Here is a 25,455-nt window from a genome sequence, read left to right as displayed (position 1 = left end):
CCTGAGAACACCTGAGAGCTACCAGAGAGAAATGCCAGAAACTCTACTAAGGAGACTTTCTGAAGCCAGAACAAATTTAAATCTTTGAGCAGATTCCCAAAATTCTAGACTGTTCACCGCAAAAATTTAGTGGTTTAATCCTAATGAATTTTATTTTTTACTATTGACTCCAATAGTCAACAAAAGCTTTCAGTGTGAACTAATACACTAATACTAGCTAAATAAAGTTTTAAAAAAATCTAAAGATTATCTTTTGAATTAACTATTCAACATATTTAACTGCTCTATTTTAAGAAATGCTTGGGTTTTAAATTTTTTTAAACTTTTTCAGTACTACTCTAAATGTTTTCCCCTATAATATACTATTGAGAAGATATACATAACCACCATCTCAAATCTGTCTCTTTAACAAACTCAGTCTTTTTATGACAAGGTTTTTTGTCTGTTTTGTTTTGTTTTTCTGTTCGAAACTGAATGCTTACCTGTTCTTTTGAGTTCTCATCAGCTATGATTTCTAACATCATGTTCTCTCCATGGCTGCTTTGCTGAAACACCTGTACACCACTTTTTTTAAGATAGAACTGGGTAAAAACAAAACAGCACATAAACTTAATTGAACTCTTACAGTTATCTATTAAATGCAATTGAAAATGTCAGAAGAGAGAAATCTTTTACCTTATGTTTAATGTGCTTTAAAGTAGGAAATCCACAAAAATATAATGCACTCTTGTTCATTTTAGTTATCTTATTGTGGGTTATTTCTACATGCCAAGCATCCAAAGGTATTGTTTTATACCTAAAAAACAAGTAGTACAGCATTTGCTCATACAAATTGACCTCCAGCTCCAGAAACTTGTTGCTCATTCAAACATTCATTACTTGACAAACTGTTTGACTTTCCTGTAAGATGGCAATTAATGTAAGCCACTTGGAATCTACACAAAGGACTATAAAAATACATGCTATTGCTGCAAAGAGACTACTCACTAAGAAAAAGACAAAACTCCAAGCTATTTTAATTCATTGTTATTGTCAAATTCTGAATTAGCAGTGATTCCATAGTGATTCCATCTTTCATCTTCACAACTTCACTCTTCTAAACCAGCAATGGTTCCATACAGTAACACTCATCTTCACAACTGTTCATTCTTCACAGAGTGTAATCCTGCAACAGGCGTTCCTCCCCTGTTCTGCTTTATGTTTGACTACTATTAAGGTTGTGTTTCCATTTAATCTTGAAACCTCAGCCTGTGTTAAATAAAGCTGGCTTCTTTCAGTGAAAGGAAAGTGAACCACACATTTCTGTTCAACACTCTGCACTGGATCCAAATGCTTACTACTTTTTTTTTTTTTTTTAAAAAAAGTGGTCTGGAATTAGTGTGCTGATAAATCACCACTATTATCAGATATTTGTACCAGTCTCATCCTCTGTGTCATACAAAGTTTAGCAATTCTCTAGAGTGTTCTTGCTGACTTAGCATTGGCTCATCTGTTTTGCAAAGTAATAGTTGAAAAAGGGGAAAGATACTTTTATTGTGCCATGCACAAGTCACATCTAATTCAGTATCTTACATTTTTTAGTGTATATACTGGCATATACAAGCTTTGGTTAAAATGCTAATAAAAAGTTTTCTAACTACTTTTAGTCTACTCTAAAATAGTTATGCCAGTGTTACCTGGTATGACATCTTTCTATTGCAGGGAATTTCTCTGGCCATGGTGACAAGTACTGGAATTCTGCTTCTTTGTCATACCAGTACATTAAGCAAGCACTGTGAGTATTTCTTCGTTTCTCCTCTTCTTTTAGGCACTTATTACAGGCTTCCATGGCCTGCAGCAGTCGTTTCTAAATTTTAGAGAAATTAGCACATGTGAAACCAGCAACAAAAATTAGCACAAACATCTACATTGGGAATGGCACTTTTCTAGTTATACTGTTATCCTATATGCAAAAGGAAGATGTTACTATTTTACTCCTCTCCATTAATGTTTTACTGTTTGATTTGTACATAAAAGTCTTCTACCCATTTACTGGTGTTCATATGAAGAGATTTTCTGTAAAAAGACTGGGCTTTTTTTTCAAGTGTTTATTTTACTTACAGACATTCTGTATTTTTATATGTATATAGGAATAGATTTATTTTTTCTCAAAAAATGTGAAACTAAGTATCTGAATAGCTGATTAGAAGCTCGAACAAACAAGAAGAAGCACAAATTCCTTACTTAAGGCTTCTGACACTTGAAGCTAATGTTGCTTGTGGTAACTTAATCTAGCCTTACTCTCCAGGCAGCAAAATTTTTCTGTAGTCTTATCAAGTATTAATTTAAATTTCCACTTAATTGCACGTCTAACTGTTGATTAATTAAGAAGTTTAGCAGGTTTTTTATGAAGCTTTTATAGAGAGCAGACATTGAAAGAAATTACCTCATCAATAAACGGGATTAATACTACAGCTTCCCATTCTTGCTGTTTTCCATTTAGGTCAGTTTTAAAATCTGGTGGATAATATTCTATAATAGGAGAGTCTTGACTAATCATCAAATGCTAGGAGAATACAGAAGAGGGATTAAACAATATCAGAGACAATTCAGCACTAATTCTAGGAGGAGGCAGAGGAAGGCTGGTATTAAAACCAAATTCAAGGCTGTAGAAGAATTCAACATTTATCATTTAACTGTCCTAGTCTGAAATAGCTTAGCAAAGGCAAAATTTTGTATTTATTACTAACTCCACAATGTTCTAAGAATAGTAAGAAGCAGAAGTATTTAACCATACACCTAAAATTTAGAGGTAGAATATAACTAAGAGGACACGCAAAAATACTAAGAAAAAAGTTACTTCAAAATAAATCAGAGAACTAGTAAGAGACAGATAAATGCAATTTAATTCTGAATCCTACCTGGTAGCATTTAGGCAGCAGATCTTTGCTAGCTGCTGGAAGTACAGCAAGAAGCTGTTCAAACGGCATGAAAGGTTTTCCTAGTTCAAATTTGATTTTGAGTTCGCCGATGTTGCGAATATCTGACAGATAAGGTGCATAATGATATGGATAATACCTGAAGGGGAAAAACCATCTTAAGTTACTTGACTTAATTATAGCACAGCAGTGTCCATAGATCAGAAACAAACAGAAGTATATTAAATATTCCTAGGATAGATAAGGTGAAATATTGCTCAATCTTTAAGTAATTTCTCATTTGACAATTTTTCTTACCAGCTCCATGACTGAACTCCGTGGTAATAATAATGCAAAATCCATTGTATTGCCTGGACATAACATTCAGCTTGATCAGCCAAGAAGTCACTTAAAAGGAAAAGGAAAGACACTTGTTAGTTACTTAGCACCTTGTACACAGGAATGAAAACAGAGCATTCTGGGAACCTAAAACGACCACGGTTTTCTAGATTCATTTAATACTAATGGAGTTTTTCTCTCTGGTTCTCATACACTTGTTACAGAAAACTTGACTGGCAGCTCTTCTTGCATTAGCCAAAAGCATCACTGCTGCAGTACACTGCCATGTGTTCTCTGCTTTTGACATGGATGAATATTCTGTCTTGTATTAGACATATGCAGAGACTTGTCTCTGGTGTTTAAAAAAAGGAAAGAAAAAAAAGGAAGAAAAAGCATACACTTACTCAGAAACTACTTCTACACCCATTTTAGTCATGTAGTAAGTTCTTTTGTATTGCCTGAACTCAGTTTCAAATAGATCATCATCTTCTGGTTCGTCTTCCAACACAGCTGAAAAGTAGTCATGAGGAGAGAAAAAAAAAGAAAAAAAAAAAGGATTAACATTCACTTCTCAACTACAATAAGGTTTGAAGACATTCAGTTTTGAATTAATGCCTCACCCTTATTCCTCAATTCACTATTATAGGTGCTCATACCTTCCCTATACTGAAAGTAACACGAAACAATCAAACAAAATCTTTACCCAGATAAAGTCTCGAACTCTTTTTTTCCTGTAAAGACAGGCAACCCATTTTGTAGCCCAATTACAGGAACAGAGAGGAGAATATAAGCCATCAGACAATAATTTAAGAAAATGTTAAAATATATTTTAAAATTTATTCTTCTTTCAGCAACATCATCTTATATCATTTTTACATAACATTTATACATTTTTGATATTAAATTTCAAAACATAAGAAAAAGACATTTCCTACAAGCAGAATGAGTTTAAAAACATAACACAACCAAAACCCACAAAGCCATATAAAAATCTGTTAATTTGTTCACACCTATATAATAAAATACCTAGGCATACATAACATAATGTTGTTGAAAATTTGGTCATTCATCCCTTTAATTCATCACGGAAATACCGGTTGGGTAAGAAGCACTTCATAAGCTCTCGCCTCACTCCCTCTCGCCATAAGCCAGCAATGTGCAGTTCCATTTCCCAATAGTTGACTACATAACTCTTTCATTTAGATTAAGGTCATCTCTGACATGAAATTCTTACAGATCTTCCACATCTATACCCAAATTAACAGTTTTTTCTGTTATATATATATATGGAAAAATTATTTGCACTTACTTTTAGGGGTCACAACTTCACCTTCATTTTTTTCTAAAGCAGCCAAACATATAGAATTTTCCTGAGCCTATTAATTTAATATTTGAGATAAAGTAAAAATACAGAATAATATGCACATACCTCATTCACAACCATATAATCTGCAACTCAAAATGCTATGATCAAGATGCATAAATATTATTATTATTATTTAGTATAAAATGGACTATGTTTCCTTCTCCTGTAATAGCCTAAGGAAAATTATTTTATCCATGCAGATCAGACAAAGGAGCAGTCTCAAATAAAATCTCAACCACCTCTAAGAAATATCTTAATATTTGTTTTCCAAAACACAACTATTTCCAAAACTTTGCAGCACACATATAGGCATTTTTACCTACATCATGCATTGGGCTACAGCGACAGTATACAATCAAATTTTTACTCAGTACATTTTTAAGATTTCAAATTACTTTTCTGGGAAGTAAGGATACAAGAAATTGTGTTTTAGAGAGTCAAACAAGCCAAACATTCACTTCACGCTCCCACTACACACTGTGTTTTGCGTACAGCACTGAGTAGGTCTCAATAAGCAGGATCATTGGCCCTCTTCCCCTGTACCTGAGATATGCAAGCTCCTGACTGTCACTGCCATTCAAAGGATCAGTCAAGATGGCTAGCTAATACTATACAGCTCCTCCAAACTTCTGTGGCAAATAAGAAAACAACCACAAATAAAGCATACCTTACTAAAGGAAGAGCTAACATCTTGCTCTTACAACCCACAAACTGCACTAAAGAACAGGATTACGATATACAGTGACAGACTAAACTTTAAGGAATTTCCTGCTGCTAGTCTATACTCTGCTGAAGTCATATATTGAAGGACAGCCAACGGAGGTCATCATGGGGAACATGACAGTGGGGCACACTCAAGATACAGAAAAAGGTGCTGTCCTTATTAATTAGTTATATCTAGAATTGCAAGTTTAATAACCAATCTGAGATAGTTCACACCAATGACATTGCTATTTATCTAGTTATTGTCAAATGGTCGGCTGATACCAAGACAGGCATGAATGATCTATCAGTGTAGCTGAAATATATAAAACTTCTATCAGGCTATGCACTGAAAAGCAAAATTATAAAGCACAGCAAATTTGACCATAACTCACCCAGAAGTAAGTTTTGCTGCTGTTCAGGAACAGATAAATTAAAACATTAAGGTACAGGTTTACAAGATTTCAAAAGTCATGAGAACCTGACCTTGACTTAACCATTTCATCACTCACAACCAGCAATGCACACAGGCAATTCCTCAAATGTTACATTTTACTACATTTTCTGATCACAAAAAAACTCAAAATAGGTTTATGCCATTTAATTTGTCTAAAATCAAATTATTGATTTGCCAAAAGTAACATGCAATTTTGGAAATAAGAGCATATAAAAAACTAACCTTTTGTTTCTTTTGTTTATTTTTTCTGGCTTCCTCTGCTGCAATACCAGCTGCCTCGTTGAGGTATTTATTGCCTACTTTACTTTCAAACCATTTTAGGTCTACAAAGACTTCACTGAAGTGTTCACGATCAAACTGTGCAGAAAGATTAAAGTAAGTTTAGAATTATTTGAGGGGTGCCAAATTTATAGTGGTAAATTAAATGTGTCTTTTTAGTAGGTGCATTAGATAACATCTAGAGTCATTCTAACATAAACATTTTGCCCTAGAGTTACAACTAAACTAATAGATGAATATTAAAAATGTTTTTTCTTAGCAATGTACAACATATACCCAAGCCATATTATGTTTTCTTTCAGTAAAGAGTTCTTTACTTCCACACTTCACTAACAACTCTAGTAGCAGTAGAAGTACATAAGGTCTGGGTAATGAGTCTTGCACCACACACCCAACGCTTTCATAGTTCTACCCAAGAATCAGAAGACTGGGCTGAAACATGGACAGCACATGAACTTCCTTTTTCAAGTTCAGCAGAAGGCTGAGACCATTTCTATATGGCCTATACCTATCAAATAATTCAATCTTTTTCCTCCTATGTTAGGATAACATCAGACAACAACTGATTGGAACCCCTCAGTTAAATGATAAAACAGCTGGCTGAACCACTTATAAAACACAGTCATTTAACAGTTCATTGAAACTACAGCACGGTGTATTTTAGGGCACTATACTGAGGTTATATTCAACAGACTATACTGTTCTGTAGAGTGTAATTTTGAAGTTACTTACATCTGACAATCTTGTAAGATATTTTTCAAAGCGTTTTAAATTCAGATGCCCATTTTCATTTATGTAACCTATTGGAAAAATAAAGTATGTTTTTTTAAAATTAACAATTAAAAAGTTTAAATTTGAGTACCACATAGATAATAGAACACAATCTCGCTGGCTGTCTAAAGAAAGTGTAATAAATGCTAAACATTCCAACACAGCTGAAAAGGTCAATAAATATTAACTCAGGAATATTAATGTTTCTACTTTGCACAACTAAACTTAGTGCTCTTACCTCCCAGTTCTGGCAAGATGGCCATATATGTTCTATAAAGTAGCGGCAGTGCATCATGATTAATGTGTAAATGAGGTAGATGAGGAATAAAATCATTTCCTACAAGGAAACCCATTAAGATCCAATCATCTATTATCCTCTCAATATCATATTCAAAAGAAATCTTGTCCTGGGGGGGGGAGAAAAAAAAAGGAAAACAAAAACAAAAAACCCCACAGGAGCATAATTTTTATTATCGTGTTTGCATAAAAAGACCTCACACATTTTTTCAATCACAGATCCATTAGAACTTACTTTTACTGGTGAAAATTCATAATCAATATATTCTCTCATCAGCGATAAGTGCAGTAAATGAAATGTGGTTTCCTCTGGCGCACATGCTCTGTAAATTATTCAAAACATTAATTTAATTATTTATAATCACACTTTCAACATGAATATTTAATAAGTCCAAGGTTACCTAAAACCAGGTAATCTTACTAGGACTATATGTTCATAGAAGAAATAATGTATAAACATTTCTTTGAATCTATTTTAGGATTCATCTGGTTTGAGTCTACAAAATTTTGCAGTAGAATCTTCTAAACAGATGTAACTGCACTGTATGAAAAACAGCTAGCTTAGAGAAAGCAGGGCTTTCCATGTTGTATTAACTATTTCCTAAGTAATTATCCCATTGTCCAAAAAATGGACAACCTAACCTAACTTTGCACCAAATCCAATATATTTTAAGGTATTTTAGAACTAGTCTGAGTACGTACAAAGTACACAGATTCATGTCTAAACTGTCTGGGTTACATTTGCAGTCATCTGAAATGCTTCTCGTAAGAAAAGAATATGCTCAACTCGAAAATATGCTCCATATACATTACTTAGTGGCTTCAGCATTTAGTACTACAGCACCAAAAACTGACAACATGCTGTTTTTTTATGGCATAAATTTGTCAACATATATTCTGCCTTCTTTTCCTCTCTTCACTAAAACTACTTAGTACCTAAGCCAACATTACACCAAAATCAGTTAATACCTACACCAAAAGATTAATGAGCTAAGACTGATGTATTTTAAATTCTTAAAGGACTATTTCGCCTTGTAGACACTGTAACTAGCTGGGACCACCTCCAATGACAAACCAGCACAAACACCCGTCTATTCACACATACACAGTAGATTTTGGCCAAAATCTACTAGAGGAAGATCTGTGTGATACACAAGCATATACGAAGACTACCAAGACAAACTCTAAGCTACACTTGGCTGCACAGAACTTCAGACCCAATTCTGTCCCTTTTTAAATGTAATTTTCATATTGGTATTAAAGAACTTTGGCAAATGCAGGTTGATGCTCTAATACTCTGGAGACATTCTGCCCCTTATTCTTCATTGCACTGGACTTGAAGATCTGGATAAAACAAATAATTTCTCTCCATCAAGAGACTGCTGACAGATATTAATTTGCATGTATTTTTAGCATTTTCAATTTTCCAACTGTAAGTATTAATAAAAGTGACAATATTGACAGAAGGCAATTCCTGCAACTTCCAGAAGTAAATTCCTGTAATGAGCAATATTATCCAGAAATTACAACAGGAGCCAAATATGGAACAATGCTGGGGTGTGTGTGTGTGTGTGGAAATGACCCCCTGCCTTTTGATTTAATACTTTATTTAATTAACTCCTCAAAAAGTTGTCACACCTTTATTTTCTATTATTTTTTTGAAAAGGGAAACCCAACATTTTTCTTTGATTAGACTTGAGGTCATTTAAAAACATTACAATGTTACATGCCAACACTATCAACTGAATGAGTATTAGTGAGAAGTCGACTGTGGGAGACTATGAAAAGAATACTTATTTCTGATGTTTATCTTACTGTACTCGCACAAAACCTTAGAGATATAAATAAATTTTAAACAGCCAGTATCTGCATAAGACAATTACGGAAAGAATGTCAGTACAGATAATATGAAGAAAGAAGCATGACATACCAAAGCCCTAAGGATAATTTTTTTTTTAATGAGCTGCCCTGACAGCATACTTTTTCTCATGTAAACAAATCCAAATGCACAATTTAACAAGCTGGTTTCTCTAATTTCATGTATTTTCCAACACGAAACTAAACTAAGACTTCATTTAGTATGCAATCAATAAAAAAAACCCAACCTGTTTTAGTCACTTGGTACCTTTTGGACTTAATTTCATCATATATAAAATAAGAGCAAAGTTAAATCAGTTCACCTTTGAGATTTTTTACCACCAAATCTGACTTCTTCTCTTAAGAGCGCAAAGTGTGCCTCATGACTTGTTAATCCCAGCATAATCTATTACAAAGAGATATTAGAAAGGTCTTACTTCATTATTTTTTTTAAACTGTTACTCAAGATTTGAGCAGTATAAAGAAATTTTGCAGTTCTGCTTCATTACAAATTCAAAAGTTTGAAGGAATACAAAATTACATGCTTATTTAATAACATTTTAGAACCCTATGTGTTTAGGAAGACAATGAAAATATACACACTTTATAAACCCCCGTTGTTTGTATTATTTTAATTGCACATACCAAGTCAGCATCTAAGCCATAGAGACAGTGTCTTGTGTTTGGATCATGATGGGGCTTTGCTTTTTCTGATCTGATGAACTCCATAATTTTATGCTCACCTTCCCCTGGAGTCTGCACAAAAAACCCCCCCCAAATTAATCAATAAATATTTTTCTATAAAATAAAAGTTTATTTAAAATAAAATACTAACAAAATACAATGACCTCATGGCCTGATAAGTAGACTGTTACTCCTTGCCAGGATTTGTCTGTGGAAATCTTCATATTTACAAAATATTTAAGATGTTCGTGCAATCTGGCCATGAATTCAGTTCCTGAAAACAGAAATCTAAGTTAAACACAAATCTTTCTACTAGTCACTCAAAATTCCATTTACATATCAAAAGTACTAATGAAAAAAACAACAAAGAAAAATTCTGTAAGATATCAAGGGGATAACTGTTATTTCCCCAAGAGGTTTCATTTTTTCCATAGCAATCTAAAGAAACTTTTAAAACGAGACAGTATTCCAACCTTACTAAAACTTCTGTTTTCAACTTACTTGAGCCTTTATCAATTCTCTAATTTAAAAAAATGCTTTAGGATGGGAAAATTACCAAAATATAGAATCAATACAAGACACCTAAACACTTAAAATTTAAATAACTAATTATCTTACCTGGTGTAATACAGTTGGAGTCAAATCTGGCTTCTGTAGGGAGTGTTTCTCCCTTTTCTAATGCCTTTTTTATTTTGTCCTCTGCCTCTTTTGCTGATCTAAAACAAAACAGGGTTGGAGAGAGGCAGTAGAGAAAGAATCATCTTATTCAAATGTTAATATTTAAGTATAGCTTTACTGACAAAATACATAGAGCTGCTTTTCTAAAGAGTTGTGTTTTTTTTAAAAAAAAAAAAAAAAAAAAAAAGAGACGGGAAGGAGAAATTTAACTCCTGAATAGAGTTTGAACTTATTTCTGATAAAACTGGAAGGCTTAAAAATACCTTTTTTCCCCCTAGTAATGATGATAAGTAGTCATTACTTGGATATAGTTAATATTTAGATTACCAAGATGATCATTCAACGGCTAATCACAATGAAAGCAAATCAATGTTGAAACAGCAGAAATACTCGGTATCCAAGCATCTGAAAATACCACCCCAGAACAATAATGGTAATGTAGTTAAAGTAGCAAGTTTGGAATACCGTGAGGGTAGGAGGGGTGAACTAACAATTTATCATCACTAGTAATGGAGAAACAAACAAACATCATCCTATCCTTTCTTGGACAAGGATTTCACTTTTGAACCAGAAAAAGAGAAGCCACCAATGTCTTAGATTTTTTGTCCGCCTCTCAATTCTACTGCAATTTTCTATTTAGAACTCTTTCCTAATCTCTTCTTCTTCTCAACCTCCTTTTTTCTTTAAAAAAACCCAACAACCAAAAACCAAACCCACAAAAACCCCAGTAGCTTGAAAATATTTTCTCTTGCCCCTTTCTCCCAGTTTGCTTCTGTCACATTTCACTCACCATCCCTGCACTGTCTGACCACTGGCTTTCTTTCCTTAGAGCAGACTTCAAAAAAACCATATCTCCCAAAACATTAATATAATTCTTAACACTGTGAAATCTACTTGCAGCTCTGTATTTGGGCTAGCTTGCTAACTGGTATCAACAGGAAACCAGAGTTTCATTAGAAATTTAATTTCTTCTATCACTGTCAAAGAACATTCCATTACAGTTACCAAACAGGTGTACCTAGAATTAGCACTCACAAATACCAAAGACACTCATGGGTTATGAAGCCATTGGAGACATCAGTAAGAGCTCCACTGCAGATTTATTTCACAGATAATTTCATACAAAAAAAGCTACCTGTGCCCCCAAGTCCCACATGCACAGAGAAAGATTTCAGTAACAAGCAAACTCTCCTTTTTGGAATCATGATTTTATGTATTAACATTTTACAGGTAGTTACCCTCATTTAGCTAAAAATTAAAGCTACTGTCAAAGTATATTTTACTTTTTATGGCATACACTTAAGTAAATGTTTTTTAAAGTGTTTACTATCTTAAAGACAGAGCAAGAACAAATATTCTCACCTAAAACGTCTCCCACGCTGCTGATTCATTTTTGCTCTTGGAGCTACTCCATCAACTGCCATGAAGAAAACCTTCCTTGGTTTAATAATACGAAACAGTACTTCCAAATAGTGAAAAATATCAGCAAAAATCTTATCTTCTGAGATTCTGAAGTGAACATCATCATCGTTTGGATGTGAACACTGATGTATAATGCCATTCATGTCCAGGTATAAGTTGTCAAATTCTGGAATCTATAAAAGCCACAGTTAGTACCAATTTGGTGACAGCTGAAGCAATGCAATCACTGCCCAAGGCATGGCTGAGACTAATGAAGTCCAGAAACAAGCTGAGGTGGGAAGAACTCCCTGGAACCTACTCTTGCCAATGGGCTAAGAATATCTTGACTGGTTACAGGTTTGTCTGCACCTGCATTCCATTATGATGATTTTTCCAGCAAAGAAAGTCAGCTGAACAGATTCCTATCCTATCCTGACTGTTTCTGGTACTTCAGGACTTCTGTTCCCCATGCTCGGCCAATCTTCTATGTTGTATGAGGGAAAAGCAAATAAAAATCACACTTTTCAGGATAAGATAATTTTATTTCTTTTATAACCCCACACATGTCACTGATTCAATCTTGCATAGCTGCACTATAAATAATAAAGACTACAAAACCAAGTATGTAGTTGTCAACTGTATTTCAAAAGCAAAGCCAGCTAAAGAAGCTTTAGGGCTCTCCCCATGTTAACCAGTTCCTACCATAACCACTGTACGCTGCCTCTTCAGCTACGTTAAGAACCACCTGCGGGCACAGAGAGTGGCAATTATCACCAAAAGCAGTAGAGTTATCAATGATAACAACAAGTTCTTTCCAACGCTTTCCAAATGTATTTTTTTTTCCTCTATCTAGTTCTCAGTTCTTCTAACAGCCTTATCTGCAGCAGTCCAACTTTCTTTTAAAGGAATAAACCCTCCTCCGAATGTACATAAGCAACATACAGAGCACAAACTCTGTTAAACATACGAAGCAAAGGGGCTGTTATCTATCTTTTTGTTGCCAAAAACTACCAAACATGCACAAGAGCAATTTGCAGTAAAACCGGCTATTCTTTAATCCACTAATATGACTGTTCATAAAAATGCTCTTGCCATTACAACTGGAAAAAGGCACTGCTAACTTTTTGTGATTTTCTGTAGTATTTCTACTGACATATCTTTACATAATTTTGAAAGGTGTGTTGCTGGACTTGCATTTATTACCCAGATGTAAGAGAAGCACAACTCTGTTTCAGAAAGATGAATGATAAAGAGAAGAAACATGAGGCAGGATTGGGAAGGATCTCCAGTCACCTGCAATATTTAGTCTTCTCTTGTGCATATTGATCTTCAGTACAGTTAAATTCAGTAAGCAAACTGCTCTCAACATGCTCAAACACCACATCATCCACACAGGCACCAACTTTCAGGTAAGAAAAGAGCAGGGCATTGCACAGACAGTATTCTAAAGAGATGAAAACTAAAGCTTTTATATGAAAGCAACATAAATACGGAAAACAGATGACCTTTTAAGAAGCACAGCTATAGTATGATTTAAAAATAATGATGTGTTTTACATAGGGATTGCCTTTTATTCCGAGTAGTTTTTTTCTGCATTAGCAAACAAAAATTCCAACGTAGATACTAGTATGTGTCAGTCTGTACATTCAAGTGGTCTGGCAGAGAAAAGAACAGGAATACATGCTACTGTTGAAGCTCAATATCAAGATAACAATCTAGACATTTTCTTTTTTCTTTTATATAGAGTAACTATTCCACATAAGCTAATAACATCATCTAGTCTTCAGAAAGACATATCAGAGAATGACACTAGCATACGAGGTTGAGCTGTGCTTTCCGTTTATCTTAAGAGCCTTTTTCAGAAAGCATCATAGATGCTACCCCTGGTTGAAGCAGACACATACCAACTCCCTCAGCTGCCATAGTTCACCATTCTTCAGCAGAACTTCAGCTGCCACCAATTTCAGGGAGCAGCCCAGGCTTTTAACAAAACAGCTAAAAAGCCAGCATACGCTACTGCTGCCCTGCTGCACCAACAATATAAGACGCTGTTGTGAAATCCAACAAGTCATAAGCAAAGACCTAAGCTTTGAAACTAAAAGGAAGGGTTAAAACATCCAAGTTTGGAATCACTTGAGCAGAGCATCTTAGATACACTGAGGCAATAGCTATTTCATCTTTTAAAATAATATCTGTTTAGGAAAAATATATTAACACTCAAACACGCCTTCAATCATCACTGAATTCATCTCAGAACATCCTTATTCAGACTACAAAACCACATCCATAACACCAGCTGAAAATGATAACAAAAAGCCAAGAGCTTGCGACTAACAGGTGCCAAACATGACTTCTCTGAAAACAAGACTTTTTTTGCCTGACAGTTAAAAGCGTTATTTGCAGCTTTCGTTTTCCAGGCTTTAACTTACTTCTCTTTTTTGCTATCAATACAAACTGTCCGACACGCACTACAAGGAGGAGCCGCAGCAGAGCTGTAAAACCTGTCCCTCGTCATTACTGTGCCATTCCTCGTCAGCACCAGCAACTTTTCCCGAGCCCGGTAAGGAAGCAGCTCGGTCCGTCCGCTCCCCGCGGGGGGTGCAGGGTGCCGGGGGAGTACTGGGGAGCTCCAGCCGGGCCGGGGAAAGGAGAAGGAGAAGCGAGAGCCCGGCCGTGGGGCGCCGGACACCGGGCTTTCCGGGGGGCTCCGAAAGCCTCGCCCGCTCCCCACCGACCGCACACCACCATCCCCCAGTCTTCCACCGCTTCCAGCTGCGGGTCTCTGTGGGCGAGACGGCCTCGGCTCCCGCCCGACCCCGCAAGCCCACTCGGGGACCAGGCCCGCTCCGAGACGCCAGTCTGGACCCCCCCGTCCGGGGACGGGCCCTTGGCAGGCAGCGGCGCCCCGCTCCCAGCTCACCTGATGCTCCTTCAGCACCTGGCTGAGGCAGGGGTACCGCTCCGAGATCCACCGGTAGAACTTGGGGACCCCCATGGCCACCGTCCCCCGCCGCCCTCACAGCGCCGCCGGACCCAAACAACAGCGGGCCGCGCTCCGCCTCCCTTCCGGCGCGCGCGCTGACAGCCGGGCCGCCCGCGTCATCGAGCGCCGCGCAGAGCGCCCCGCGCCGACCATAGAGAGCGGCGGCGCGGGGCGGGCCCGGCGGCCTCGGGCCTAACCGGTGCCTGGGCCGCCCGGAGCGCTAGCCCCTGAAGCGTGGCCGCCCGCCCCTGTTCCGGCCAGGCGCAGCTCCCGTGACGCGCCTCGGTGCCCTCGGCCGGGCCGGCTGCGGATCTGGGTAACTGCCTTGGCGATATCTGGCGCAGCAGCTGCCGGTGAGGCTCTGTGCTGTGTAAGGGGAGAGCCTGCAAAAGGGACCGCCACAACAGGAAAGAGCATAGCAGGTTCCAGAGACCTCACTTAGGAAAAGCTTCAGATTTATGACACTGACAACACTTTTGGAACATTACCTGGTAGTTTCCCAGAGAAACAAAACCACTATAACCACCTGTAAACCTATATTACATTTACTCTGCAAAGTGTCTGGATTTCAGCTGAACTAAAACTTGTCTCATGACACAGCGTCACTGTGAGCAAAAACTAATGGGATTGTTTGTCTTCAACTGCAGAAACATAAAAATACTGTACAAAAATTCTAATGATATCCTATTGTAGGGTAAACAAGTATAATTTTCCTACCTTTCCCTACAGTTCAGATGCGTAGAGGAGTAAGCATTACTGTTAGCATACACCTTCTGAACATAATTCATTAGACTACTCTTGTCCATGTCAAAACACTTTTTCTGAAATGGAGTCTGAAAAACACTAAACACTTGCTGTAGCCACAATTTTTACAGGGGAGCGAAGAGAAGCCCATCCAGAACTCTCAGAGAGGCAGCTTTGCATCATTTCCTTCACCAGCATTTCTTAGCACAGCAGGCAAGGGCTAAGGAAACTGTTAAAACATTGTAACGCTTTACCAGTTTCTTCCTGGTATGACTGAAGATCCCAAACCCTTTTCCAGACATAGCCAGGCCGTGTGGAAGAAAGTCAAAGGAAACCAAAATTCAAGGACTACTGCTGAAAAGAAATACTAATTCTTTTTAGAAAACCCTTCTGACTATGAGGAGAAAAAGTTGAAAAAAAACCATTTTACATGAATGTAAAACTTTAATGTCAGATTTTCTAATCTACAAGTAAGCTGAATGAGAAAAATCTTTACAAAAAGATACAGTACTTTATAAAGTTGGCATGCATTCTTTCAATGTTGTGAAAATTTTTCAAATAGTAAGAGTAGTTATGTACATAAGAAACTTGCAGAGTCTAGTTTTTAAGCAGTTCCTAAGTACTGCCTTCTATATGTATACAAAACATAAGCTGTACACCTTACACACCTGGAAGTGTATTCATAACATACTTGCAAGCGTACTGTACATTTTACATAGAGTTTGGATTGATCATACGACTGTTCTCCTGCTTACAATAAGAAATCAACAGAAGTAACCAGTTATCGCTGATTAATACCTTCTCAAGGACATTATAGCTACATCACATGTAAATGGTATTGTTCCAAAGTGAACAAATCTCACATATATGGAGCCCAGCCCATATACATCTGGCAGAGCAGGTTGTCATCACTTGCTTCCTGAATAAGGTAATGAACATGCCCTTCAATGGATAAGGGTAATCCTTTTATTCTGTTTCTAGTCTTAATGACACCTTGCAGCCGTTGTTCTATATCAAGTACGTGGGTTTTGGCCTGGAAACAAAGAAAAAGGAAAAAAAAAATTAGTATTGCTACTATCCATCAACTTCCACTTCTAAAAATAAAAAAATATTTATTAGGATGTATTTTAAATCTGTATGCTAATTTAATATCAAACCCAGACATCTACACCAGTTACTCTGAAAATAAAGGATACTCACTTTTTAACATCACTCTTTAAAATGGATAGATTATTGGACAAGTTATAACTTTTGCCTTACTTGCCTTACATTTTAACAGATAAAATTTACCATAGAAGACTGAAAAAAGCTATGCAAACGAGTATTTCAAAATGCTAGAAAGCTTTATTTTGTACAATTACTTTCAAATAAATGCAAAATTTCTCCAGCTTGTTTCGTTGAATTCTGGATAAAATTAAAGATAACCAGTCTCGAAAATTTAGGCCAAAATTATAGGGTCAAAATTATAGGCAACTGAAAAATGAAGAAGTCTAATAATAGGCTGTACTGAGCAACTCAAAATGAGCTGTTCTGAGACCCACTAGTGTAGCTAGTTCATACCAATTATACTTGCATGTTTTCTTTTAAAGCTCAAGCATAACATTGGCACCTCTCCAGAAAAAACAGTTAACATATACTTCTATGTGGGTGGTCCTGTAACTAAAAGAAAGGTTATGTAGACACAGCCTAGTAATTGTTTGAAGACCAGGAGATTTTCTGTGCTCAAATAGCTCAGTTAAGTTCTTTGTTGTAACACAGCTTCAGTACTGTGGTTTGTCCTTGTCTTAGTTGCTGCATTTATCAATGTTCCTTAAATATTATCTGCTATTACACATAATTATTTTCACTAAATAGTCCTTTTAAAGCATTTTTTGTAAAGGGGAAGGAGAATAAATATTAAAGGTTGTGCGAGATATATTTTGGATGAACAATGTAGTACTTAGCAGCAGCTACGAAAGAAACGGTACATATGAAAGCCTAATTTTAATGAACTGTTGACATGTAACAAGGCATGTATTTATTCAGTAATAAACATTCACTCATGAAAAGCACAAAAATATGCATGGAAAGGACTCCAGATGTTACCATCACTCTAAATCTGGAGGACTGTGCAACAGTCAGAGTGAAGGGAAGCGGGAGCCTCACCTATCCTATTGCTTCTGTTATGTTTAGTAGCACTAATAAGAGAATTATAGGCTCTATTTTGTTTGGTTCTTTAGTAGATAAATTACATTTTCTAACAATAAAAATAGTCTCTTTATGGATAAAAATTATCAACACAGAGATAATCAATAAGAAATAACCAGAATTTTAAACGAAAGAAAAAGCAAGGAAATTAAGCTTTCAATTTGAAAATACATAACTTGCAACTATAATGGACATTTGAATACCTTATGCTATGCTTGTTTTCAACTAACCTTTTCATTGACAACTTCTCCAGTTTCATTCACCTGTGCTTTTGTATTCCCTTTAACAGGCTTACTCCATTCCACTAGAGGATCGTGGAGAAAAGTCTTTAAGACACTAAACAAATTAAAAAAAAAAAAAAAGAAAAGGATAAGATACATAGAAGATATACAAGATACATTTAATTTGCAAAACAAGAACAGTGCCAGGAGTCTAAAGTTACTGCTGAGTATTTACGTTGTTTTATATTTAACTGCATGGCATAGTACGACTGAGCTGCATGATGGGCATGTGCTGGAACTGGCGTATTCACGAGCAGTTACTGTTTCAGATGTTTAGACCATAGACAGCTTTTTCAGAGTTTACAGACAGCTTTTTCAGAGTTTGTAGCAAAACCAGTTGCCGTACCTCATTAGAGGCTCCCTTTGATCACGCATAAGCCTCATGGTGACTTCACAAGCTCTTCGGAAGAGACCTTCTGTTCCCATTGGACCCATTCCATTAACCATGTTGTGAGTGAGACGAAAAGGAACGATTTCCGGAACCTCAAAAGTTTCGCCCTTTACATTGATAAAAAAAAGAGTATGCCTTAAGCATTTTAAGCATTATTAAAGTAAAGGTTAACATTTGCATTGTTTTTAGTTTTTCCCCTATCTTTGTCAGTGGCAGTTGCTTAGCTGACAAGAGATGTTTGTTTAGATCACAGTCCTCCTCAGCTGCTAAAGGGAAATTACAGTGAATAAAGGATGGCAATGTCCAAATAACCTCTTTTTCCCCTGTTTTAATACACTAATACAGAGTATACAATTTTGTTCTAAATATATTTTGCCGCTCTGTAGTCAAAATGCTAACTTTTCTTTTATAACATGCCCGTTAGCTTAAAAAAATTTCTTTTTTTTTTTTTTTAACCAGGGGTTACGTAGGACCATTTAGGCTTACTAAAAAGAAAACAGGAGAAATAAAACTAACAGTATTCTCTACCTCATTTATCTGAATTAAGAAGGGCACATGTCCCACTCCAAAAGCATCTTTCAACAGAAACACCAAAACTCCAAATCCCACTCTGGCTGCAATTTCTGCTGTTTATTTTTACAGAACCATTGGAATTTTTGTGTGAAAAAACAAACTCTTCACAGCAGCAGAATTCTGAATGTAGTAATTACAGCTTTGTTCGGAGAGTGGTAGAGGACAGTCACAAAATACAAACACTCTAAAATTTGGGCTATTTCAGTGTATCCACAGCAGCTTGTCTGATATTGGCTAAATCAAAAAGCTGGCTTTCATTAATGCAGTATATAGAACAATCACATACTCTTTATATATCCCAGACTGCTTGTTGAGTATAAATAAGAAACAAAGTGAGAGAAATAACCCAACAGACATGTTAAAGTAAAAAAGGGGGGGGGGAAAAACCACAACAGTAGAAATTTATAACTTACATGCATGTAAAATAAAGAGCAAGTTCAGCAAGTGGCATTTCTCACCTTATTGAAGAGGCAGTTGAAATCCACATGCACACATTCACCAGTCAAAGAATCAAACAGGATATTTTCACCATGACGGTCTCCTAGACCAAGTATGTAGCCTACCATTGACATAACTGCAACAGAACGACAATAGGCTGACCTACTGTTGTACCTGCGGAAATAAGAATCAGATATGTCTCAGTCACTTCCTTGGGTTATCTGTCTTATTCAGTAGTATCATAAACGTTTAGTGAAATACACAAAGTAGATATTCTTGAGCTAGCCCAATCCCAGTCACTCACCATGAAGTAGGATCAGGAAATGTTCTAAGAAACCATTCATGAAAGAGAGGAGGATGACGAGGCAGAAGGACTTCTTTGAACATTTTTAGCTTTTCAGACAAAGGTGCTGACTTTGGAAGCATATGCTGACGCAGTTCTTTTCCGGTCATATAGATACCTGTAACAGACCTCCTCAATTAAACAAAAGAAATCCCCAAATATAAAGCCTTATACGTACTACTACAATATGGTATTTTACAGAAGATAAACATCTCCATGAAGTTGAAATAAACAAACAAATGGAAAATAACCCATAGAACATGTGGGTGGTGGGGTACTGGAAAGTAAATTAAAAAATCATAATGTGAAACAAAACAGAAAAACAAGCCATCAGTTTTACCAGTTGCCATGGGGTGGAGTAGGGGGAAACACACATACATAAAAAAACCCGCACTCCAACAAAGCCATTCATTATATTCAACTGAGAAGTTTGGAGTTTCTAACTTCCAGATGTCTGTACACATCCAGATAATGTGTGAAATTTTCCCCAAAAATTTTATTGCACTGACCAGAAAGTTGTTTTGTTAACAAGAAATTCAAAAGAAATCTGATCTTTTCCCCTAGGAAGAAAGAAAAAGTCCCCAGTCTTTTCTGTTATTCAGTCCTGTACATACATTCCCATGCTGCTGGCACTGCTGCTGAAATGATTTACATCATTGTATAAAAGAATGTATTAATTGTGATTGTGTTATCAGTTCTCATAAGGAACCTGTTTATTGCAAGCACCAATCTCTTCCATTTAAAAGTACGTCTACCACACATACGAATAATAATATATTGCAGATAGTTAAAAATACATGTGACTGCACCTTCCTAGAATTTAGTCTGATCCTTGCTGTTTGTCTCATTTACTAATAAAGATACAGGCCTTTAAAAAAATAAATTAAAATATTGCTATAATCTAGTATATTTCTTTACCTTTCTCCTTATAAAGTTTTATCAGGATATTTCTTAAACCAGCAGTATTGTTCACCCATTCAATTATGCCACATTCATCATTTAATGGAATAACCGCATAGGTTCGAATATGGAGTTCTCGCCTACGTGATTCAGCATCTTTTCTTAAGCACTATTCACAAAAGAAAAGCGAGATTAATAGATAACACAGATAGGATCAAAATGTATCAATAACATTAATCATTTGATCTATATCTATTTTCCAATCACACAATCTAGAATTTAGAATTCTAAGCTTCACTGTCTGCAGTAGGTCAAATGCAAGCAAAATGCTCATCCATTCTCCGAAGTAAATGAAAAAGAGAATTTTGCAATAAAATAGTCAAACTGCATAACTTGTACATGGCTTAAATCCCTAAAAAGCAGTATTTAAAATAATTTTTTTTTGCATTTCAGAGATGATATAATTTGCTTTAACCTCATGGAAAACATGGTACCTTAAAAAACTACTAAAACATGGTACATTTTCAGCATATTGCTGAGAGGCAAAATATAACTAAAATAAATATGGCAACACTTTTAGTATGAAAAGGTAGATTTATCTATTTCTCATTTAAAATGTTAGAAAATCCTGAACAAGAAATATGAAGCATGACAGCAGAAAGTCTGCAGTTATTTGTTTATTCTCCCGTATATTTTTGCTTGGAATAAGCAATTGTTTTGGCAAAATGATATATTTTGTTATTGTTTTCACAAGTCTGTAAGAAGTTACCAATTCTCAATTGCTGTTTGTTTCAGCTGAAATAAGATATTTTGCAAGAGTTTACTTTTCTTCCAGTAAGTTTTATCTCAAGGCAAGTGGGGTTTTTTTGCTAGGTATTCAGCATTTTGTTCTGGTCAATAAATATAATGCGTCTGATTGTCTAACTCAAACCTTATTAATAAGGGAGTTGAATTCCATGAGCCGACAGTCTTTTCTTAGATCATCTTTTGGCTTACACATCATAATGTAAGATTTCCCATCTGAACCTTTTAAGGTGATCTTTTTTGGCTTTTGAAGTGAGGCAAGAATTTCCACCTAAGGAAAAAATTAAATTAACACCTGTATCCGATCATATAAAAATAAAGCATCTAACTGTAATAAATCACTGCAAGCAATCACATTAGCACCTCCATGGTGCTACAGCATTATCAACCTCAGGCCAAAACTTTAAGTACCAAGAAGCCATTTCTGTCTCAGGTTATTACCACAGAAGCCACTCAGTTTCCACAAAAGTAATTATGAAGTTTCCTAATCACTCCTCCATTTCTAGGGAACTAAGATACATTTGCATTTGTTTAACATGAAGCTTAAAGTGAGGTGCCAACTCAAGGCTTACCGTATCGTCAAAGCCTGCAATGTAGGCCCAGCATCCAGGAAAAGGGTCATGGTTAGCATGTGTACCAGGAATTGAAGGAAGAGTTGGTATCATTACAGATTGTAAGGGAATGAGAATTTCACTAAACGTGTGCTCTTCTACTAATCTCTTAAGTGTTCTGAAATGAATATTCATGCTTAATGTTGAGCTGTTTCCATCAACCTTGAAAAACAAAAACAATTGTTCAAAACTTAACAATAAACACTTAAAATATTACTGCTATTTCACATTAACTCATGAATAGAATAATAAATGCTTATGATAATAAGAAAGATGGCAAATTACATTTCAAATTAAATGGGAATGGTCAAAAGTCCCTTTATGGCACATGCATTTTTCCACTCTGAATGTAAATACAGGATAATGGAAGAATTTATTTAGATAGCTTTAGATAATAAAAGAATTTATTTAGATAGCTTGATTGTCAAGTTCATTTGTTCATGAAAATACAACCAGCCTACTTTTATAGTAAAACACTGTGAAAGTTACTGGGCAAGAATCATACATGAAAGCACATGACAATGAGCCATTATGTACTGAAATATTTTGCAATATGCTCAATTTATAGCTATTTTCTACTCTTTTGGAATATTTTTATTAAGTAAAAAAAAAAAAATCTTTTACAAGTTAGTGTAGTTTCTGTTAAATTGCAGTAATGTAATAAATTGGCTAATGAAAGTTATCAAAAGAAACTTCTGTATAACATTTTTGAATAATCTTATTGCATGCATTAATTGTTTTACTTTTGTAAGTACCGGTTTGTTGCATAGTTCTAATAGCTTATCTGTAAGGCGTGTTGCATCTCCAATAAATTTTCCTAAAGATTCCTTCATGTGAATAGCTTTGTTTAGAATTTCCTTACATCTATTGACACGCATAGGGTAAGAGGACTGAAAAAAAGGGAAGGTTAAAATTTATTAAACAACAGTCAAATCAATTAAAGAATCCTAACACAACACAACCCTCCCTCCCCCAGTAACTAATATATTTTTTTTCCTCTACTTATTGCTTTTCATATGTAGGATAAGGATGTTTTCCAACTGAAATTTGGTACTTGAACTAGTACTAAAGTGGTACAGTTGGTGCGTCTGTGTGGAGGGGTTATTACTTTCTGAAGCCATCCTTGGGAGTCCCACAACTCCCATAAAGGCCAATATTCAAGAGTATGCCAGCGTATCCTGAATGTTGTTTCACCAGCCTTAAGAAATAGTAGGCATCAGGCTTTCCAATTTGCTTTGGAATGACCTTACTACAAGGTAAGTATTAGCACTAAGTATTATATCTATCTCATTTTAATCAAGGCACAGAGATGATTGTTTGAGTATAAAACTGGAAATACCACCACTAATAACAACAAAATCTGTTGTCCATAACTATCCAATTCATCAGCTATTTGTTATTCAAAATTTCATTTCCTAATACATCACACAAGTCAGGATTCATGTTAGCATTCTAATTTGGAACATTTAAACTGTAATATCTGAACTTTAGACTGCAATAACATTTTTTGCAGTGACAGCATTGATACCCTGTTCCACAACACTGTATGACATCAACTGAAACTCTCAATTCCTTCTTATAATCTTAAAATAAAATAGATCATATTCACATTTCTCTCCAATGAAAACAGTTTTACAAACTTAATAAAGGTGTAGCTATACTTATCAAGGTACCTTGGACACAGCAGTCATCATCCACATCGCTTGCTGTGGATAGGCTAAAAACACTTTAGCAACAATCACCATCAGAACTGCAAAGACTTCACCATGAGAATGGCAGATTCGGGAGATTAACTGAGAAAAAGCTGTCAGAAACTGGTAAGGTGCCAGGTGATTTGTGTGCTCTGTAATCACCTTATTTATTTTTGCTAAATCATTTTTCATTTGAACACGTTCTGAACGACTAGCTGAAAAACACAAGAGGACAAGATTATGTTCCTTTTTTCCATCAGAAATGTAAAGTCATTTAAATCAAGCCTACAGAAACATATTTTTTGATAATTTTCATAAATCAAAAAAAAACCCCAGGGAAAAGTAAAAGCTCCTACTGTAAAGCTCTTTTTAATATAGCATACAATGACTTAATGCATACGCTATTTAACTAACCAGAACAAGAGGAAATAAACAAGCACAGACAACAGGAACATGAAACAGACAATACTGTAAAAGCTCTCCTTAGACTGTTAAAATAAAACATCTATTACTCCTCTAAAGTGATGCAATGGCATAGAACAAAACAAAAACACTCCATGTATCTCCCCAGTAACAGGATTCTAATGTTCTTCAGTGGAGAGGAAATGAAGAAAAGTCTTTACAAGGGATGAAATTCACACATCTGCTCCTAACTCCACCCCTGCACCTGAGGGCCCAGCATAAGTAGCACATCAACATCAGAGAAAGCAGCATCTGATGTGCCTGGAGCCAAATTCAGTTGACCTAAGTGCCTAGAATCAGGTCAAGATCAAGGAGCCTCAACTGTCTGCTTCACTCCAGACCTGCAGGCAATGTTTACAATTTTCATTTGTACAAAAATCTCTCACCCAAAATGCATCTATGGTAGTTGTTTCACATGCTTTTTAAAGTTCAGTTCTACAACTGGAACCAAGACAAATTGGCAAAAAGCCCCAAAGCATAACGCTCTACTGTAGCAAGCGTATACAAACCCACTACTCATTACTCATGAGGCAACTTAGAAGTGACAGGGATTTTCCCTAAATCTGTTTATTGACTTAAGTTACCTGAGGAACAATGTTATCTCATTATATATTTTTAAAAAGTTCTGGAGGGTTTAACTAAAATAATTAATACTCTCCTACATATTAACACCCTGTAATTTAAAAGAATAATAGTATTTGTTTCCGTATAATCTCAGGCAATAAGTCTAAATAAAGAACTGTAAATATACTTCAGTATATTTACTATAAATATATTCAGAAGTATATATATTCAGAAGTATGACACAGGAAGTATGCACTGGGAAAAAGTGTTCTACCTTTATCACATTCATATGCTTTTGCTCCAAAGTCCAGCCATAAAGAGAGCATTCTTGGCATTGACTGATAGATGAACTGGTTTCCATACTGTAGAGACCTGTGATTACATGTTTAAATCACACCATGTTAATGATATATATTAGAAGCATTACAGACTTTACATCCTTATTTGTTTCACATTCCATTCTGGAGTTTAGAAATTTATGTTCAGTATTTTAATACATCTGCAACAACTAAAAGCTTACTAATATACAAGGTTTTGTTTTTATAAATCAAAACTGTCTTACACAAGACAGACAGCAATTGCTTAGTCAGAAATAAAATTAATTAGGTATAAAAACAAAAGGACGCATGCAGCTTTTTGTTTCACAATACTGCATAAAAATTTGAGTCAGTCCAAATTGCTGAAAGACAATACATTCCTATAAAATGCTTTTTCAGTATGATAGTCATCCTTCTATAGAAACTAAGCAAAGTTCC

General features: G+C 35.7%; 2 protein-coding genes across 16 annotated transcripts in view; both read right to left on the bottom strand.

The window, feature by feature from the left end:
- The window catches only part of XRN1 (5'-3' exoribonuclease 1), a 43,360-nt gene extending 28,577 nt beyond the window's left edge, over nt 1-14,783 (bottom strand). For 11 of the 14 annotated variants that reach the window (XR_010071771.1, XR_010071772.1, XR_010071775.1 and 8 more), the window contains exons 1-18: nt 14,649-14,783; nt 11,690-11,922; nt 10,268-10,365; nt 9,814-9,923; nt 9,611-9,721; nt 9,289-9,371; nt 7,344-7,431; nt 7,050-7,218; nt 6,773-6,840; nt 5,984-6,118; nt 4,546-4,612; nt 3,641-3,746; nt 3,216-3,305; nt 2,901-3,057; nt 2,426-2,545; nt 1,677-1,846; nt 676-796; nt 483-581 (exon numbers count right to left, since the gene is read on the bottom strand). Coding sequence is in view for 8 of the 14 variants with exons in the window: in XM_063339986.1 (XP_063196056.1) it covers nt 483-581; nt 676-796; nt 1,677-1,846; nt 2,426-2,545; nt 2,901-3,057; nt 3,216-3,305; nt 3,641-3,746; nt 4,546-4,612; nt 5,984-6,118; nt 6,773-6,840; nt 7,050-7,218; nt 7,344-7,431; nt 9,289-9,371; nt 9,611-9,721; nt 9,814-9,923; nt 10,268-10,365; nt 11,690-11,922; nt 14,649-14,723 (2,100 nt within the window). In the remaining 6 variants the exon portion in view is untranslated. Of the gene's footprint in view, nt 1-482; nt 582-675; nt 797-1,676; nt 1,847-2,425; nt 2,546-2,900; nt 3,058-3,215; nt 3,306-3,640; nt 3,747-4,545; nt 4,613-5,983; nt 6,119-6,772; nt 6,841-7,049; nt 7,219-7,343; nt 7,432-9,288; nt 9,372-9,610; nt 9,722-9,800; nt 9,927-10,267; nt 10,366-11,689; nt 11,923-14,648 lie in introns of those variants that run through there. The other 3 variants (XM_063339988.1, XM_063339989.1, XM_063339990.1) reach the window with 3 other exon arrangements.
- A 1,127-nt stretch (nt 14,784-15,910) lies between these two features.
- ATR (ATR serine/threonine kinase) overlaps nt 15,911-25,455 on the bottom strand; it is a 42,101-nt gene continuing 32,556 nt past the window's right edge. For both annotated transcript variants that reach the window (XM_063337816.1, XM_063337817.1), the window contains 11 exons: nt 24,975-25,072; nt 23,657-23,889; nt 22,739-22,873; nt 21,945-22,145; nt 21,500-21,643; nt 20,587-20,737; nt 19,630-19,786; nt 19,346-19,499; nt 18,270-18,421; nt 17,873-17,978; nt 15,911-16,488 (listed from right to left, as the gene is read on the bottom strand). In XM_063337816.1, coding sequence (XP_063193886.1) covers nt 16,315-16,488; nt 17,873-17,978; nt 18,270-18,421; nt 19,346-19,499; nt 19,630-19,786; nt 20,587-20,737; nt 21,500-21,643; nt 21,945-22,145; nt 22,739-22,873; nt 23,657-23,889; nt 24,975-25,072 — 1,705 coding nt within the window. In that variant the 3' untranslated portion in view covers nt 15,911-16,314. The remainder of the gene's footprint in view (nt 16,489-17,872; nt 17,979-18,269; nt 18,422-19,345; nt 19,500-19,629; nt 19,787-20,586; nt 20,738-21,499; nt 21,644-21,944; nt 22,146-22,738; nt 22,874-23,656; nt 23,890-24,974; nt 25,073-25,455) is intronic.

This window comes from Chroicocephalus ridibundus, chromosome 6 (genome assembly GCF_963924245.1).
Source record: "Chroicocephalus ridibundus chromosome 6, bChrRid1.1, whole genome shotgun sequence".
NCBI classification, from domain to species: Eukaryota; Metazoa; Chordata; class Aves; order Charadriiformes; family Laridae; genus Chroicocephalus; species Chroicocephalus ridibundus.
Note: the sequence above shows the minus strand (reverse complement) of the source record. Positions and strands in the feature narration are given on the sequence as shown.